Below are 19285 nucleotides of genomic sequence, written 5' to 3'. Positions count from 1 at the left end.
GAGCGGACGGCGCTGCCCCGCTTTTAAAGAGACAGTGTCGGCGCGGGGCGCGGCGGCCGGCGGGACCCGACGGGGTGGGCGGGGAGGGGGGGCGGGCAGGTCCGGGCGCTGCCCGGGGGTGCGGCGGGGCCGGAGAGCCGCGGGCAGCAGCGGGGTGGGGTGGGGAGGGGAGAGCCGCCCGCTCGCCCGCGCACACTTTTCTGCCATCCCCGGCGGAGAAGTGAAAGAAGTTTGTTTTCTTGTGCGGCGCGCAGGGCTGCGTTATTTCTGTTGTTTGTTGGTTTTGGTTTTGTTTTGTTTTGTTTTTCTTTATTATTATTTCTCTTCCCCATTCAAGAGGGTTTTTCGGTGGTGGTGGTTGTTTTTTTTTATTATCTTTTTTTTTATTTATTTTCCTCCCCCCTTTTCTCCCGATAACTTTCTTTGCGCGCACGCACACACACACACGCGCTCGCTGAGCCAGCCGATAAGACCAGGAGGGGCCGAAAGGGGAAGGTGACGGCGAGCCGGCAGCAGCCCGCCGAGCCCCTCCGCCGCTGAGCCCCCCCGGGCCCCCCCGACCCCCGCCCCATGGTGGAGCGCACCCCGACGGCCGCGGCCTCCGCCCGCGTTTGACGCCGCGATGTTGCTCCCCGCCGCCTGAAGGATCTTTTTCCCTCCTCCCCCTCCCTGCCCCCGCAGGCTCCGGGCGACACAAGGTAAGAGCGGGCAGCGCGGCTCTCCCGGGCCCCGCGGGACGGGCCGACCTGCCCCGGCCCCGATGCCCTCCGAGGACCCCCCCTCCCCTCCCCCCCACCCGTCTGGGGGCACAGCGGGGATTACTTGGGAAGGGAAAATCAAATATAACTACCCCCTCCCCCACTAAAATAAAATAAGTAGAGAGGGGGTCCGGGGCCGCTCGGACGTTCCGCGGGGATGCGGCTTGCCCACGGGTTGTGAGGTGCTGGGGGGAGTCCGAGGGGCTGTAGTGGGGGGGGGACTCTAATTGTATTGGTTTGGGATTGGGTTTGCTATGGTTCGGTTTTCACTTTTTGGAAAAAATGTATGCGATGGACGGGGAGCCCAGGAGGGGAGGGAAGCGGCCGCGCTGCGAACAGCCCCGCGTAGGGCTGTGGAGATACAGACGGACAGACAGAGACGCAGACGGACAGACAGACACACGGCCGGGCCCGATCCCCCATCCCGCCGCCCGCGGGGCCCCGCTGGGGGCCGTGACCCGGGCAGCGGCCGCCGGAGCCGCGCAGCCCCGCAGCGGGCGGAACGCTTTCCGCGGGGCTCCGCGAGCGAACGCGGGCTGCGACAGCGGCAGCCCCGCCAGGGACCGGCGGTGGCTTCTCGTGCGCTTAGCGTCACACGGTGCCGGGATCGCCGACACTTCAGCTCGGAGGCCGGCGGCTCGCCACCTCTTGACGTGAACGCGAACGTTTCCCACTGTGGAAACGGCCACCGTCTCCCTCTGCGTTTCGGTTTGCGGGAGTTTAAAGCGGTGCGGGGGGAGCAGCGCCGTGCGGGACGCAGGACAGGCCCCAGTGAGCCTGCGGCCGAGCCTGGCACTGCTCCCATGGACAGCACGGCGGTTCGTCCCGCTATCAGAGTGGGACATCCTCTTGTCCACGAGCAATCTCTCGATATTTGTTTATTATCTGCGTTTGATATTTGTTTATTATCTGCATTATTGGAACCGTTTATTGCTCTGTCTTGAACGCTGCCATGTTTTGCACGAGTGTTTACGCTGTTTTTCATTTATTTTCTCGAGTTTGGCACGGGGAGCTCTATTCTTGTGCTCTAATTAAGGGGGGTGATTTAAGTGCTGTTTGGGAGGCACAAGTATTAAAGTGAGATAAATAACGCCGCCTCCCCCGCAAAGTTTGGGTCGGGGTCACAGATCCGAAAGGGCTCAGTGGGAGCTGCAGGCAGCGTACATCGGAACCAAAGCAGAAAACTCCAATGAAACCACAATCAGTTCTTTTCGTAATCGCTGTTCCGTTCCCTGGCAGCTCATGTTTAATTAAAACCTTGATTTTAAACAGAAATAAATGCCGTGAAATTCAGACGCCTCTTAAGTCAGCAGTGTTTCTTAGTGATAATTAGACAACGTCTCGATTACGTGTAGACATTTGTCAAGGCATTTCTCAGCACATTTGTTGTCCTTCTATAACTATCTCTGCATTTTGACCATTGCTAATAAATTCTCACAGAGGAGCATGCTTCTCACTGCATCCCTGCATTCTGACCCATGTGCTTATCTGAAACCCTCTGATTTTTCCTTGCACGGTGCTCCCGGACAGCAGCACAAAGGTTGACCCTTTCGTCTTCTTCCTTTTAGATCTTGGATGAGTTTTGCAATGTGAAGTTCTGCGTAGACGCCAGCCAACCAGATGTAGGAAACTGGCTCAAATACATCAAGTTTGCTGGATGCTACGATCAGCACAACCTTGTTGCATGTCAGATAAGTGATCAGGTATGTGGCGTTCACTTTCTGGACTTACATTTTAAGGAACTTTAAGGTGTCACGGGGAAAAAAAAAAAAAAAAAAAAAAAGTAACAATTCACAACAGATTTTGGCCTGTTTGTTGTTACAGCAGAAGATAAGGCACAGATGGGAAATGCAGAATAGAGTAATTTTGATTCTGGGCTGCAGATTATATGAATTTTCCTATTTTTCCACACTTTTCAATTCATATTCTTCATTATTATTATTATTGCTGTTATTAATCTTGTGTCTGATAAAAATGGAGACTGCTTTCTGTGGAGCACAGAGCCATTATTTGCTGATTTGGGATTAGAGGCATTTTCTGGTTCCCGTCCCACCCCAGCTGCATTGCTGTATGAAACTGTTGCATTAAGCAGAAACCTCAGTGTGCAATTAATGGCAGAGTGGAGGTGAAGATGCAGAGCTGATAATCCCACCCGTACAGCTGCACGCGTGAGGCTCTGCCTTTGAATGCACACGTGCACAAATATTATTATGCCTTCCCGAACACTTTGCTACTTGTGTGCTGAGCCGGGATCGCCGATGCTTCGCTGTCTCTTTTTGTTTGGCGCGCCGAAATCCACTCTTTGTTAGGCTGAAGTGTTACTTCTGCTGTGTGTTGGAGAGGCTGGGACAGGGAGGAAGGACGCAGCGTCGCATTTTGTTTTCAATTACGCTGATGAGTTATTAGGTGTTCCCTCAGTGAGGCTCTGCTTTGGTCTGTGGAAAACGTGCGCCGCTGTGAAATGTTACCATGGGTGAAGTGAGGTTGAGGGAGCCGTGCTTTAAGAAAGTGAAATACAGACGATAGCAAAGCACCAACTGATGGGGCATTCTTGTTGCACGTCCAAACTTCGATACCTGCGACGCAGCGTTCGATGCCTTCAATCGGCGTTTCGTTTCTCACCGCTTAATTAGCCGCATCAGGTGAATGTTAAAGATTATCTTCAGCTGGCTTAATTGCCCTGACAGTATTGAAAGAAGAATCACAACCGGGCACGAAGCTTCCATTAGAAATCACTCTTACCAATCAAATTCCTTATGTGAAGGAAATGGATGGGAGGCAGCCTGCTCCTTCAGCCCCCAGCGCGGCGCACTTCGCTCCTGCACATCGCTGATTGGAACCGCTGCCCATTAGCTTCAGCAGGAGCTGTAACAGAGGATTGTTTTAATTTTCAACTTTGAAAATTCAGCCCGGAGCACACATAGCACGGAACGACGCAGCCGGCCGAGATAGCATTTGTTTTTATATAGCAGCTGGTTTAGCTAAAGAAACCATAAAGATTATTAGTAAATGAAAAATGCATTTTGTGAGTTGAAATTATGTTTTACGCGGAAAACCGATAAATTCTCTCAACGCAAAGCATTTATGGAGCAGTGATACGAAAAGGAAACGATCCGGGCTAATTGAAACAGCAAATTCAGACGTTTCATAATGAGAGCTGGCAGAAATAGGTGAGGGCAGGGAGGGAATCACGTGAATTGGTCCGAGCGACTCACGGCGTTTGCGTCGGCAGTGGTGCTCTGCGATGGGAAATATGTGCTGGGCTGGAACAGCAGCATCTGCCTGGAGCTGCAGCCACGCACCAGCGCTGGGACGCTGCTGGAATGAGAATTATGGTGCTTGTAACTTTCTCTTTTTTAGTGTTTACATTTCTGAGATTTGGTAATGGTGGCTGTACTGCTGCCAATAATTTCTTTCATTCACTGGAGACTTGTTATTTATTTTGCACGGTGCCGTGCCGTTCATAATTCTATATTTTTATGGCTTATTGTTGCTGAGAATTGGAAATTAAAAATGGGTCGTCGTTCAAGTAGCTCACTGTGAGCTGCACGCTGTCAGCAGCAGATTGTTGCCCATTTGGCCCTCTGGAAACGTTGCACATTCACCCACAGAATTGTACATGTACTCCAGCGTTTTATGACCAGGACCTAAAAAGTTAATGCTAAAAATGTGCTCTCGAATCTCAAACCAAAAAAAGCCTTTCTAGCAGTTCCTCCTTCTGCTTTCCTCTGGCACAAGCTCACGAGAGGTAATATAAAATATAATAGGGAGGCAAACTGGGAAATGGACGTTACATGGCCAGACGCAGCCATGTAGAAGGAGTGACAAATGCAAGAGAGAGCATTGCACTGTGTCAGTCTGCTCCTGAAGCTCCTAGGCAGAAAACAGCAGGGTAAAGCAGAGAGCATGCACAGTGCTTGCAGCTCAAGCCAGAGCATCGCAGGAGCAACGCAGCCCCAGAAGTGTAGGGTGTGGGCCAAGCTGGGGTGCAGCCTGCGTCCCCCTGTCCCCACATCCCTGGGGGCAGCGCTTTGGCACCCCGCACGGCACCCGGAGCATCCCCTCTGCAGGAGCCCTCCTGCACTCCCGAGGCACAGACACTTGATCAGCAGTAATTGTTCTCCTCTAATTGCTTCAACTCATCTGTAAAATTCGCAAGCAAACATTGTGCCGTACCTGAAAAGGTACGAGATCCTGCCAGCACTCGGCCTCGCGCTGGCCGCAAGTTCATGCTACTAAATTCAAGCCTGAGTGACAGGCAGGTATGATTCCCAGACTGCTCGAGGCAGGATTTCGGTGCAGCTCAGCTCGATGTGTAATCTGGTCGCTCTGCTAAGCTGCACCTTCTGCATTTCACAAAAAGAGTGAAAGAAAAACATTTTTTCGTTGTTTCCTCGAGCAGATTTTTTTCAGAGGCATACCACCCCGCCCCCCGACTCATGTTAGAGGTTAAGTTTCATCACTTGGGATCAGCTTTACAAAAGGCCTGGGCTCTTTTAGGGCTGTAGAAATGGGCTTTGCTGAGATGAACAGCTCGATAATGGTGGGATGCAGTCAAAACATGCACGCGGGATGCAACTCGTATTTCATTTGATTGGAGGTGGAGGAGGGTTTAAAAGCTGCATTTTTATTTTTGATTTTTTTTTCAAACCAAGTTGATCTAGGATTTCTCTTTGCTGTCTTCCTATTATCTCCTGTCATACCCAATCTAACCTGATCGCTTGTAATTCAAGATGTGTATGAATAATAAAATTCCACAAACAGCACACTCTCATTTTTTCCTTTTCCCCAAAGACACTGCAGTGTGTGCAGAGCTGCAAAGTCTTGTCGCTATTATTTGCTCGGAGTGTGTTTTTTCAGCTCAAAGTCAGGAGTCAATAGCAGTTTCTGCTAACTTAGACAAGTCCCCTCTGTTATCTGTCATTAAATATCTATTAGTTCCACTTTTTACTGATTTCAGAACGATTAGCCCTGGTAGACTTTCTGGCAGTGCTGTCATCCCAGCAGAAGCATTATTTTTAAATATACATGTTAATGAAAGTGTGGTGGAAAATACAGTAACTATAGCAGTGGTGTGTCAGGGACTGTGAAGAGTCCCAAGCACATTTTTAAGCTGGGATCACAGTCACCTTTAAGCTGTAATTTTTTTTTTCTTTCTTTCTTTCTTCCTTTCTTTCTTTAGATTTGTTTATTTTTGTCGTTGTTTGTGTAGGGAAATATTGGTTGCACTTTGAATTAGAGCTTGTGAAATTGTGTCTGTCTTGCTTATTGCTTGCAGACCTGTGACAGTGATGTGGCCACATAATGCTGTAAAAGTGCATTGAGCTTCCAGGTCTCCTGGAAGATTCCTGTTGGTTTATCTATGGAAAGCTGCACGTGGCGCACAGTCAGCTTGCTGAGGTTTTGGTTTGCTGCGTGAGCTGAAATAGGAGGTTTTTTGTTGGTTTGTTTTTATGTGTGCTCTTTTCCCATATCCTCGAGCATATGCCCCTGCAGTGGGAGAAATAACAGTAGAATAACACTCTTAACAATGCGCACAGTGTCAGCGATACAATCGGAGGTGAGTGAACCGACTGCTGTAGGTTGCACCAGATCCGATCCCTCTTACAAGTTTTACAAACTTTTGCAATCTGCAGGCACAGCCTCATGTTTCAGGTTTTACTGCCTCTGCCCCCCCGGCACGGCGTGCAGCTCCCAGGCAGAGAAACACGGAGACTCGTCCAGCAGCCCCAGACACACAGCCACCTGCAAAAGTTGTGTATTTAACGAATAGTTTTGAGGCTTTGTTGTCAGAGAGTGAAATTAAGGTTTTGGCTGTTATGGGTCAGGAGGGCATGTGTGCGCTGAGCTCATGCGGGGCCCTATTCTGTCATTATTCCTCCTACGAGTTATTAGTTTATTAAGCAAATAAAGCTTAATCCAGCTCCCACTGAAAACCTGTTTCCAGTGGAGCGAGGTCGTGCTAGCATGGGGCTGGTGGAACCAGGAGCTCATCGGCTGCGGTTTTCCATTTGTGGCAATTAGAGGTGATGCTGTGCTGAGCCTCCTGCCCAGCGCCTGACTTGTTGCAGCCCAGTGCTGCCAGCATCCTGCCTGAGCTTCAGCCTGTCCTGACGTGACCTGCAAGGAACTGCTCAGCACCAAACCGGCAGCTAATTGTCGCCTCTCTGCAAGGCGATAAGCTCTTCATTGACGTTTAATAAAAGCAGAAGAGCGTGCTGTCTGCAAGCAGGAACGCCGTTTGGTGATGAGAGCTGTCAAGTCCCACTTGCACGGCGGGGTTCAGAGGTTTGTAGATGCTCGCAGGGACAGTGGGACAGCTGCTCACTGAGTGGCGTTCAGCAGTGGCTGTAGGATGTTGGGATGCAGGGCTGTGTGGGCCCGAGTGCAGGCGGCTGTCAGTGGAGCAAGTGGGATCGCGCCAGTGTCTGCAGGAGCCCGTCTGGATGTGTCAGACCCTAACCCAGACCCTGGGCTAACATGCAGCAGAAACCTGCCATGAAGGAAGGCATGAGCATCACTGGGAGGGGACGCAGAGCAGGATGTCCTGTGCTGGGACTGCCTGGAGTCCGACAGACGCGGGCGCTCCGTGTGCCATTTCAGGAGAATATCCTGAAACAGGGCTTCGTTTTCCCAATACAGCCCTCCAGCCTCAGCAGTTCTTCACCACAGACCGAGAGTTGACTTTGTGCCATTTGGACCTTTCTCCTCAGCTTTCCTCCATCGATTTCAGAGCCAGTTCGCAGCTTGTCCTCCCACTTCCCCGTGACACACACGCACGGCAGCTCACACAGATGCCACTTTTTCCCCTCTCGGTGTCTGTGGCCGTGGGGAAGGCCGGGCCCTGCTGACACAGCCTGTGCCCCGCAGGGCGCTTCAAAGCACGCAGCCCCGGGCCCCGCTCTCGGGGAGCGTATTTTCGCTATTATTTCAATTATTACAACTTCCTGCAGGGGTGGAAGGTCATTCATAATTCACGCCTCTGTCATCTTTACACATGCCAAATGCAGTCTATTAAGCATAAATAAAATTTCAAGTGCCTGACCAGGAAAAGTAAACTGGGATTCATAACAATGAGGCCTTATTCATCCATTTGAAAGTAAATTGCGTGTGCTGTGTTCTTCCCCTCTCTTTCCCCCTCATGGGCAGCAGTTTGGGAGCTTTGCCCCCCGCTCGGTAGCACACACACAGGGTGGACGCACAGGGCTGCCTCCTCAGACCCCTGAACTCAGAAAGTGCTTCCAGACCTGGATCCGATGCTTCTCTTCCTATATAAACTGCAGTCACACACCAGTGATCCCAGGGCATGTGAAAAGCGCGTCTGGACTTGGCCTTTTTTTTTTCTTTTTTTCTTTTGGTTACATTTCTCCCTTGCATTTCACAGGGCAGGTCAGTGCCTTCTCAGAGAGGGTAGTTCCTATGAGGTTTTAGGTGGGAAGAGTGAAAAAAAAGCCTTAAACAATAAGGACGTGTTGAAATCAGGCTATGCTTACCTGCAGGATCATTTTTTTTTTCCTGATGTTCAGTATGCTTCATTTCTGTGGAAAGCAATTGGATATATAAACTCTTGGAGCAGGTGGGTTTTTTGTATGCACAGGGCTTTGCTATTTTTAGTAATCATTATAGTTGTTTCTTTAATAATAAGAATGTCAGAATGCCAGAGCTGGAAATCTGAGACTCAGACCTTGTTTTAGTGGGCCTTGAGGTGCCAAATAAAACACTTCACTCATCCTCATCAAAGGAGTTTTGCCCCTCAGTCTCTCTCCCCACAGAGGCTGGCCTGGCAATTTCTGATCAGTTGCTTCATCATCTCTGATATTTCAGTATTTTTGAGTACCAACACAGCCAGGCTGGACAGCTGGCTCCAGAGTTTGCACCCTGTTGAGTGATTCGTCCCATGGCTGCAGGGAAGATGCTGCATCACACCAGGACTTTACAGCTGGATGAGATGCAGCACAGCACAGTGCTGGACAAAGAAGACCCTCCCTGTTGGTCCATGCGTCCTTACTTTGCAACAAGAGGTGAAGAGATCAGTCAGAGTGCTCTGGATGGGACAGCAAGAGCACTGGAGGAAAAATACTGGGGAGAGTCACTCTGGTTTCTGTTAATGACTTTGTGCAGATGCACTGCTGACCTCAGAAAAAAGGTGTTGCTTGAAGCACGTGTTCTCTGCAGCACTGACATCAACAAGGAGCTGTAGGACCGTGAGTGTGAGCATCACCTGTGTCCTCTTTTGTGTGATCTCAAAGAACATTAACTAGACACCGTCGGCATTATTTTTGCTCAAGACTTAGTGGCAGGGTGCTGAATGCTCTGGTTTGGTTCTGTGCCCATGTAAATTAGTGAAAAACAAGATTAATGCAAGGGGAATGCCCCGAGTCTGCAAACACAGCACTGTTGACCTCGGAACCATGCTCCTGATTTTTAGGAAGCTGAGCTGGGATAAGTCTGCAGTGCCCCAGCAGTGCTGCTGCTGTCAATGAGGGCTGCAGGGTGCTGGGGCTTGCAGCACCGGGGGCTGATGTGTCACATTTCAGAGTCTAATGTGCTTTCAGAAAGGAAGCTGAAAAGTTGACAAAAAATGGTGTTGTTTGTTGCTGAGGGAAGCCCATTGTTTTCTAAGGGGAAACAGAACTAGAGAATGAACCATGCAGCTTGTGTACAATTATCTGACTGACAAGGGGAAAAAAGAGCCCAAGCAAGCCCTTCTGACAGCTGGGCAAGACAATGTGGAAGAAGAGGAACATCCTTAGAGAGGGGAGGTTGCATGTGAATGCCTGCTCCTGTCTTTTTGGAGTGGTATTCCCTGTAAGCAGGAGGCTACAGTGCAAGTTTGTTGTGCCTGACATGGGATATTGGGTGGTGGGACACAATGACTCTAGCAGTCTCTAGGCTAGCATCTGCCAGAGCAGCTTTTGGGGCAAGGCAAAGAAAAGAAAACAAATCAGAGGAAATGCGTGTTCTTTAGTTAGTTTTAGGCAGTTAGCACATATCTATGGGCTGGGGCTGCCTGTGCAGCAATAACCATTAGGCTGTACAGCCACCTCCTGGAGGCCCTGGGTAGCTGCTCTGTGCTGTGTAGATCTGGGTGATGTGCTGTGCAGGGGGAATTTGCTGTGCAGGGGGAGTATGCTGTGCAATAGGCTGTGCAAGGGAGATATGCTGTGTGAGATAGTCTGTGCAAGAGGGATACCTGCATCTGGCCTGTGGCAAAACAGCTGTTGACTTTTTGCCTTTCTCTCACAGCACTAGAATGGGTCTTGAGAGTTAGCAGTTTGAGGGTAAAACCTTTAAAAATACACTAGACAGAGAGAATGCAAATACGTCTTTTGTTAGGGTAGGAAACATAGCTTTCGTGTGTTTTTGTTTAACAAGGCCTGAGAAAGTTACTAATATTTATTTGAACGGCTTCTTGGAGATTTTTAGTGTTCCTTATGTTTTCTCCTGAGAGAAAAAGCTGCCAGATGGATTTTTTAGGAGCTTCCTTCTGGCAGAGCCTGGCAGCAAGGCGTGATCTTGCTGTGGGTGTGTGGTACCAAGGGTGCATAGCCCCTGCCTCTCTGCTGGACTTCTTCCCAGTGAAAGGCATAGGGCCCATGGAGAGAGGAGCAGCTGCCACCTGTGGCTGAGGCTGCTGACAAGCATCTGTGCATATCTTCATCCTGGATGAGTTGTTCCTTTGGTTTCCATTTGAAACTTAAGAGCAAAGAAGCATGCTGCATTGTACAAGCCCCCTCCCTTGTTACTGGCTGAGCTACCTAAGTAATAGAAGCAGGTGGGGTTGGATGCCCACACGCTGATCAGCAGAATTTCCTCAGGTGTGATTTAATTACTTTCTTCAGTGCAACCAAGAGGAGAAATGTTCTCTATGTTGCTCACTCAGGGACATGTTTTATGGGTGCCTTGGCTGGTAAGTTTAGTATAATTGAGCATGTGAATTGCTGGTGATGTTTGCAGTCATCATGCAGCTTGCTTGCAGCAGAGGCTGTTGAAAGCAACTTCCTCTTTATCTTCAAGATAAGGCAGAAACAGCTCTGGGGCTGGAAGAGCCTACCTGCACAGCCCAGGCTGCCTATCCCCAGCACTTTGCAGCCCCTGTGCCAGGGGTTGGTTGGGCACTCAGTGTCAGCCCTGCAGCACTAACTGCCTCTTTGCCTTTCATGGTATTCACCTCGCTTTCTCTTTTTCAGATATTCTACAGAGTAGTGGCAGACATTGAGCCAGGAGAGGAGCTATTACTGTTCATGAAGAGTGAAGATTATTCACATGAAACAATGGCTCCGGACATTCATGGTTAGCCACTTCTTATCTAATATGAAATACCATTGAAATTAAGCAAAAATGTAGCAAGATTTCTCCTCTGTTGCAATACCTTTGAATTCCAGAATAGCCTGCCAGCAGCTGAAGAGGACAGCTGGACCGTGATTGCATTTGTTTACCACCTGCCCTTAGCAGACCTGCCAGTCTGCTAAGCTCTACTTTTCAAAGATGACTTTTCTCAGCATTGCAATCCTCCACCTCTTTTGTTGTTTTGATGTTTTTCAGTCCTCATATACTCAAACCTCCATGGCAGAAATGGGGTTTGCAGATGTAACTGAAGGCAGCAGTAAGGCTTTGGAATTGAAACTTAATCTAGTTTTGGGTATTGCAAGAGGAGGAATGGAATCCATGTCATTATCTCCAGGCTGTGCTGGTCCTTCAAGACTAAAATGTATGGACCCCAATTAGATCTGGTTTTGGTTGGTTGTGGGTTTTTTGATGTTTATGTTGTAGTTTTGTCAAAAAACTATTCTTTTAAAAAGAGAAAATCTGAGGTTGTTAATGTTGCTGTCACTTTTGAGAGCGCAGCCAACCCTCCTCCTCGTGCTCGTTCATTATTCAAGCAGCACACAGGTGTTGCATCTTCAGTTCCTGAGCTGTGCCCAAAACAGGGCATGTGGCTGCCCATGTGGGCCGTCAGGAGAAAATCCTGCAGAGCGCTGTGAGCTGCTTTTCTTCACCTCTTCATTTTGGGATTTTCTTCAGCGAATTAATTATTTGGTAAGAGCTAATAATTAATGGAATGAAATATTCACCCCTAAGTAGTACTCCAGTGATCTTCGTTTTCGGTGAGAAAAACTTTGTGACTGTTTTATTGGATATCTGGCTCACCTTGGGTGCTGGAAGAGAGCTCTAATGGAAGTAGAAAGATTGCTACAAACCGTAAATGCCTTTTTGGCTATTGCAGTAGCTGATGTTTGTGTAAGTTTGCTTCATTCAGGAAGTCAGAGACTGTCAGCTTCTTGTAGATATCCACCTCAGGACATGGATATCCCCTTTTAAAGTAATTTGAAACACTCTGACTTCTGTCCCAAGCTAACATTAGGGGTTCCCATAGGATGTATCACCCAGGCAGTTAACAGGTAACACTGCGTTTATATATTACAGAATTGAAGTATTAGACAGCATCATAAAGCATATTTTTTATTATTATTACCAAAAATGTTTTTCACAGAATAACTCTTTATTTAACTATACAGTCGTGGAACTGCTGAGAGTAACTAAGAATGACCCCAAACTGGTGTTACCTCCCTATGCCAACCCTTTTTCTTGCAGAGGAGCGCCAGTATCGCTGCGAGGACTGCGACCAGCTCTTTGAGTCCAAGGCTGAGCTGGTGGACCACCAGAAGTTCCCCTGCAGCACACCACACTCCGCCTTCTCCATGGTGGAGGAGGACTTCCAGAAAAAGCTTGAGAATGAGAGTGACCTTCGGGATGTGCACGAAATCCAGGAGTGTAAAGAGTGTGATCAAGTCTTCCCAGACTTACAAAGGTAGGATTGTGCTTTAGAACGTGACTGAGTAAAGTAAATCCTCTAATGGCTTCAGTCAAATCACAGGGCATCAGGCAGGGCAGAACTGGGTATCTTGTGTACAAACCAGTAGTAAAGGTAAATAAGTTTCTGTGCCCATTGGTTTTAGAGCATGGAAATAATGGTGTCGTGATAGATCAGAAATTAACCCCTAATAGATACCTCAAATTAAGAACTGGATCTTCTGATAATAGCATGTTTAGTTGGCATGAGTAGGGCTGGTGGCAGTGAAGTCAGAGGAGTCATTATAGTTCAAATGAATTGAGGTCTGGTCTCCTTATTTTTAGGTAGGGATAAATTAGAGTACGTCTGAGTGGTGTTCATTTATCTTTGCAAACAAGGCATGCTAGGCAGAAGCAAGTTGGTTAGATTGTGTTCAAGATATTAACATATGTGAACATACATATATATAGACATACACGTGTGTATACACAGCTCTTCTCTTTTGAAACACTGGGATTCATTGTTTTCTTGTATATTCCTGTTTGTTTAAACAGGCAGACCTATATGCCTACATCCCCAAAATATGTATAGGTAGGAATGTGAATAAAAAGTTCGGCTTTATATGCTGAAGATGATTCCCATCACTGTAGTTCTTTTGTGGCTGCTTATAATGTATCACATTGTAGGAAAGTTTGCAAATTACTGAAAGGTATTAGGAGTAGCTCAGGAGCTTCTGTAGTACGTTGCTCACAAATTCATGTTTTGGTAAGTTCAGTCTGAGGATGCAGGAAGGTTGACCTCAGCCAACATATAGCAGTTGTGCTGAGCTATCTTAATAGGCAGATCCTGGATGAGATCCCAGCTGTGAGGATGCAGTGTCACACAACCTGCTTGTTACAGTTCCTCAGAGTGAATGATAACAAAATGAAAGCACAGTGTACCAAACACTGCTCTTGTGCATCAGCCCTGTGTTTGTGCAGGTACAGTGTTATCTTCGTTGGCTGCTTGGGCTGTATTCAGTTCCACATGTCTAATTTTCAGTCTGAGTGACTGATTCGGGTCAGTAGATGAAGTCAGAAGAGCTGCAGCAGTGGTGGGTGCAGCATAGGTTGGGACTGTGACATCTTTCCACACTGTGAGTTATTTGGTGTTGAAGTTCTTTCTGCCTGTGAACCAGAGGACAATATCAAACATATGGGAATCATTGAGCAAATGTAAATTTAGCTTAAAATATTAAATATTGAAGAGAAAGGGCAGAAAACAAAGAACGAGTCATCATAAATAGATGGGCAGTACTGTGAGAAAGAGTGAAAAATGAGAAAGAATGCAGTCATTCTCCAAACTCTTGAATTATTGAGAAGCTAATACACCACAAAGACAGTTCACAGCAAAAAAAAGTACAGAAGCATGTTATATAGGGATTATATAAAACAAAAGGCTCGAATGAGCCGTGCTTGAGGGTGTGTGTAATTAAATTGAGAAAGAGCTGAGTGTGAAGATTGAGGTCTGTGGGTGGTGCAGCCACATCAGGTGCCTGGGTGCCTCTCTAGGTCTTATGGCAGGTTTGTTTACCAGGGCATGATGGAGATACAGCTGTTAGCTGAGTGCTAGGAAGTGAAGCAGGAAATATTTTTCCCTGAAGGAGGAAGCCTAACAGGGGTAGAACTTAGGAGCATCAGCAGGATGAAAGAATTTCTGTTACTTGTAGCTGAGCACGTAAGTTGCCATTTGGACTACACAACAGAGGGCAAACTGTAAACCCCTCAGGTTTTGTCTACAGATTCAGCAGAGATCAGTGGGAATGTTGACAAGGAAGCACTGATCTGTGTTGGCTGGAAACCCTTTTCCAGTGGCATTTCTGTGAATCCCCATGTATGTTATATATGGATCTCTGCAAGCAATAGTGTGAGCTGTGATTGAAATATGAGCAATGTATTTAAACATATATTTGCAGCTGATTAATTCTAAAAGAGGAATTCAGAAAACTCAGAGGTGAAAAAGAATTCAAAGATGAGCAACAGAAATTAGGTGAGGATTGAGTATGCTACTAATAGACTGAACCAACTGCTAAGGAATGAATAAACAACTAGAATTGAACGCACTTAATAATCATCAAATATAACTTTGCATTAAGCGTTCTCCATTCAGAAGCTTTGCTCTGTTCACTTATGCTCTTTCTGTTTCGCTGGTGGAGTTATTTCTGTTCTACCCCTGCTGCAAGAAAAATAGACTCCCATCAAAGGAGTGAGGCTCCATCAGATAGTAGGTTGCTAGGTGTGTTTGGAGTGAAAGCAATAAGGCAGAAACGATTCAGACTGCAGGGAGGAATTACCGGGGTGAAATATTGAGAGGTGTATGAAATAATCTCCTTGGGGAGTGATGGAAGCATAATCTTCTGGAGCTTTTGCAAGTGGCCTGGCGAAACATCAGACAGTGTTACTGTGGGGTGGAGGGGATGCTCTGCCTCCCAGTGTGGCGTGCCTGGGGCTCAAAGGACCTGGGTCTGTCAGGAGTGGGCCTTTGGGGCTTGGGTTTTTTTTCTCTTTTTGTTGCTGTTTGGAGGTTATGCGCTCTGCTGCCTCCTCTTCTTGCTCTGATGTACTGCTCGTTCCTGTTTCTGCAGCCTGGAGAAGCACATGCTGTCCCACAGCGAGGAGCGGGAGTACAAGTGTGACCAGTGCCCCAAAGCTTTCAACTGGAAGTCCAACTTGATACGTCACCAAATGTCGCATGACAGCGGCAAGCACTACGAGTGTGAGAACTGTGCCAAGGTACAGTGAATTTGTAGGCTGTTTCTGTGGCACTGAGCGCATGGGGGCAGCTGAGGGTGGGATATGTGAGGGCATAGAGCTCCTGCAGTGCCTGTTTTTGGAGGATTTAAACCTTCACTTTGTATATGTTAGCTTTCTACCCCGTTTGATTTAGAAGGATGCTGCTGCAATAGAAAGCAAGATAAGAAAATAATGCCAGGTGCTGGTTGTTCTAAGTGAGTGCAACCATCTCATCTCCAGAGCATCTGCTTTACCTCCCAGCACTGGGCTTGCTACCTAGATTATTGGTAGAAGATGTGGTGCTCTATGTTTCTTTTCACAAGATTCTTAAGCCTGGGCCTTTTACATAAGGGCTTTGTTGTTTTTAAGTAATTTGCTGCAATAATCGAGATTTTACATTGACCTGATACTCAAAAGATGCAGCCAAGCCCTAGATTTTCATGCTGCCTTGCACTCAGCCAAGCAGTTCTATTGCAGTCATGTTTGGAGGTTTCAGATAGCTATGTTTTGACTTTCTGTGAGGATGCCAAGCAGGAAATCACTGGCCTTAAAGGCATGACTTCCAATCGCAGGGGTAATTGCATCTGCTGTGGTGGTTGCAAAGGGGTTAACCGCTCCACCAAATATTTGGCTGACCCTGGAAAAATGAGGCCCCATCTTGTAGGCACAGCTCCCATTGATGCCCTTTGGCCAGGCTGCAGTGCAACAAGCAGCCACTGGTTTTAGTCCTACAAATCTCCCAGTAGTTGTGGATTTTGTGCTAAGTGGCTTCTTCCGCAGTTAAGTTTCTTGGTTAATCAGTACTCATTTCCTAGCAGGTTTTCACGGACCCCAGCAACCTCCAGAGGCACATTCGTTCCCAGCATGTTGGGGCTCGTGCTCACGCTTGTCCAGAGTGTGGCAAAACCTTTGCCACATCTTCAGGCCTCAAACAGCATAAACACATCCACAGCAGTGTCAAACCCTTTATATGTAAGTCTTCCACTAAGCGTCTTCGGTTAAGTGTGTTTTTTTTTTTTTTTGTCGAAAAACAGTGTAACCTGCGAGCAGGAGGTTGTGTTGTGCTTCCTTGGCATTTCCCACAGGTTTCATGGGGGCTGTGACTTACTGAATGAGAACGGAGTAATTCACAGTCTGATGCAAAGCATTATTTTCATATGATTTTCCTTTCCAGGCAGACACTGCATGCTGTATAAATGTACCTTTTGTCCCTGGGATATTTTTCCATGCATAGATGCAAAGAGCAAGCGGGGAGGGAGTTTTGGCAAGGAGGAGTTGTGCTTTGCACCGTGCTGAGCTGGCTGCTCTCTGTGCTCCTTTGCAGCAGCACCAGCCCCTGTGCTGCAGGCTGTGCTGGACCCAGATGCATTGGGCATTAGGCAGAGCCAGCAGGACCGGAAGGGCTGCTTTGCTTTAGAAATTAATTTGGGGCCACTGAATCTCAACAGCAGATAGCATGGCTTTGGTGGGAATTGGAAAGAAAACCTTAAAGCCAGTGTATTTCAGCCAGAGGAGCTTGCCTCGCTCCTCGAAGCTCTTTTGCATGCCCTGAAGTTAAGTATTGGGTTTAGCTGTAAGAGCTTTGCCAACAGCTGCTCCAGCAATAAAACTTGCCTCCCATGTGGGCCTGACTATGCTGGGCTATAAATCAGGTCCTCAGAGTCCTCCCAGGCGTTGTGTTTGCTACTTGGCCAGATTCTGCTATGAGATGGAGGAATCTGGGTGCACGGTAGTGTTGCAAGTTGCTTTCTCTTCCTTTCACCAGGAAAGGAGACGCAGAAAATATTTCAAGAATACTGTTCTGGCAAGCGCTAATCTCCACGATGGTCTTCTCTGGCACCTGTTATGGCTCAGAAAGCACTTTATGACCTCCTCTCTTTGTTTTCTAAACTTCAAATTTTGCTATTCTCAACAAGAATTTACCAAAATGTCACCTTGATACTTTTTTCCAGCTGACTGTATTTTCTGTACTCGTAATGCACTCTAAGTCTGACACAGGTGGCACCTCACCCAGGTGAGTTGTAGCAGCAGAGGACAGCAAGGCTGGAGTTCTACCTCACACTGCAAGGTCCCACTCAATGGAGTGGGCACCTGTAGCTGGTGCATTTAGCTCCTCAGTGAAAACACCTGCTTAGGAGCTCTGCAATGCTGCTTTGACATGTGCTTTGAGTCTTATAAAACCTCACTGCATGGCTTGAAAGAGTCGTTTGTGGGAAGCCTGTATATCTGCCAGTGAGTTAGATAATCTTTTTGTTTGGGCTTCTTCAGTAAGAAAATGTATAACTAACTAAGTCTAGTAATAAATGTCACTAAAAAATTCTTACAATCTAGGATTACAGGTTAAATAATTGCATTTTACATTAATAACTATTAGACTACATTGACTTCTGGCCCATGGATGAAACCTTCGGCTTGTCCTCTTGCAGTCCATGCCCTACAAAGAAGTGTGAAAGTGGTGCCTATCTTAAATGAAATAATTCCTAACTTGTTTTTTTTGCGGTTGTTGTTACTGTTTACTCTGATAAATCAAACCAGCAACCAGTATTCTTGAAATGCACAGAATGAGAGATGAAAACCCACTGAGCAATCTGAATAATAGCCATGTAATTACAGAACAAAAGGGTTTGGAGACCACATGTTCAGTGGGCTTTGCTGAGCAATGGGAGGGAGGTAGGGTAGGGTCACCTCAAGGAGATATCTGTTTTCCACCAGGAGGCCACACACCATGATTTACTCTACCAGTCTGTTTATGGCAACTGTCTCTTATTACAGTGCACCGCCCAAGCTTGAGTGAAAACTCACCAACACTAAGGTAATTACTCACTGCCTTTGCAGAATGTCCAGCCTCTCCAAATAGAAACCACATGCCATAATAGGTCAAACACACTCAAAATAGTACTTACAGTCATTTTTTTTTTTTTTTTTTTAATAAGCAGAAAATATGCAAACTTAACTGCTAGCTAATTCGGGTTCCAGAGATGATTGCAGTGCAGAGGGTGCTTTAGCGTATGATTTTTTTCACTTTGGGACACAGGCTGGGAGTTTGTGTTAAACCTGGGTCTGTGCAGCAATAAAAGCTGCGAGGAGGGAAGCTTCCCTTACAAGTTAGTTGCTTAAAAGTACGGTGCTAAGATTTAAAGGATGTAGTAAGGTGTAACAGGAGAAATCAAACCCAGCTTCTGTTGCTTTGATATGTGGAAGCAATTAAAGTTGATAACCGTCCCCCATCTACTAAATTTTAAGCAAAGCTTTGCTTGGAAACAAAAGTCATGTGGTGAAAAAGAGGGTCTTGTAACAGGGACTTGCCTGGGCAGTCCTGGCTCCTCACGCTTAGCAGAAGTCAAGGCAGTATGGTTGACTTGCACCCTTCATCTGCAGAACCAGCAGCTTCTGCCGCATCCCACCTGACTCCCCCAAGGTAGTTCCCAAGAGTAAGGCACCTCTGGAGGGAAAGAACTTTGGGCCTGGCTCCAAAACTTCTTGGTCAAGCTTGAAAGCCCACTTTTTAATAGACTGTTAAATGGAAGAGACCTCCCTTCAAATAGTTTTAAATAACTGGTGGGCTCAAAGAGGTGAACTCCTCAGTACAGCCGTTAATTGTTTGATCAAGGTGATAGTAAAGATTTCCATATTTTAATGTTATTGCCATTATCAATTTAATTTCAAAGCTAAGATCAAATATATTAGCTAAGTGGTTAATTTGCATCCCCCTTTAACAGTCTGTAAGGATCTCTCTCAATTCTTAGTATGTAATTTTGCGTTTCTGCAGAAGTAGAATATTTCTTGGTTTCTTTGACTTTTAATGGAGGATAATAAGTTTTAATGGAGAGTAATAATTGATAATTATTCATGTTCCTTATAAGAGAATGTTCCGAACTTCTAGGAAGACCAGATCTGTGCCAGCACCTCTCCTCTCCTCTCCTCTCCTCTCCTCTCCTCTCCTCTCCTCTCCTCTCCTCTCC

At 47.0% G+C, this 19285-nt stretch overlaps 1 protein-coding gene across 8 annotated transcripts in view; it reads left to right on the top strand.

The window, feature by feature from the left end:
* MECOM (MDS1 and EVI1 complex locus) overlaps nt 1-19285 on the top strand; it is a 128021-nt gene that overhangs the window by 82505 nt on the left and 26231 nt on the right. For 2 of the 8 annotated variants that reach the window (XM_042820620.1, XM_042820619.1), the window contains exons 1-6: nt 592-698; nt 2327-2461; nt 10949-11051; nt 12354-12570; nt 15176-15323; nt 16142-16295. In XM_042820620.1, coding sequence (XP_042676554.1) covers nt 11003-11051; nt 12354-12570; nt 15176-15323; nt 16142-16295 — 568 coding nt within the window. In that variant the 5' untranslated portion in view covers nt 592-698; nt 2327-2461; nt 10949-11002. Of the gene's footprint in view, nt 1-591; nt 699-2326; nt 2462-10948; nt 11052-12353; nt 12571-15175; nt 15324-16138; nt 16296-19285 lie in introns of those variants that run through there. The other 6 variants (XM_042820621.1, XM_042820623.1, XM_042820617.1 and 3 more) reach the window with 4 other exon arrangements.

The sequence above is a fragment of the Centrocercus urophasianus genome, unplaced genomic scaffold (genome assembly GCF_019232065.1).
Source record: "Centrocercus urophasianus isolate 14NV4802_14NV808 unplaced genomic scaffold, USGS_Curo_1.0 seq_19, whole genome shotgun sequence".
In the NCBI taxonomy this organism is placed as follows: Eukaryota; Metazoa; Chordata; class Aves; order Galliformes; family Phasianidae; genus Centrocercus; species Centrocercus urophasianus.
The sequence above is the reverse complement of the archived record's forward strand: the minus strand, read 5'-3'. Positions and strand labels throughout refer to the sequence as shown.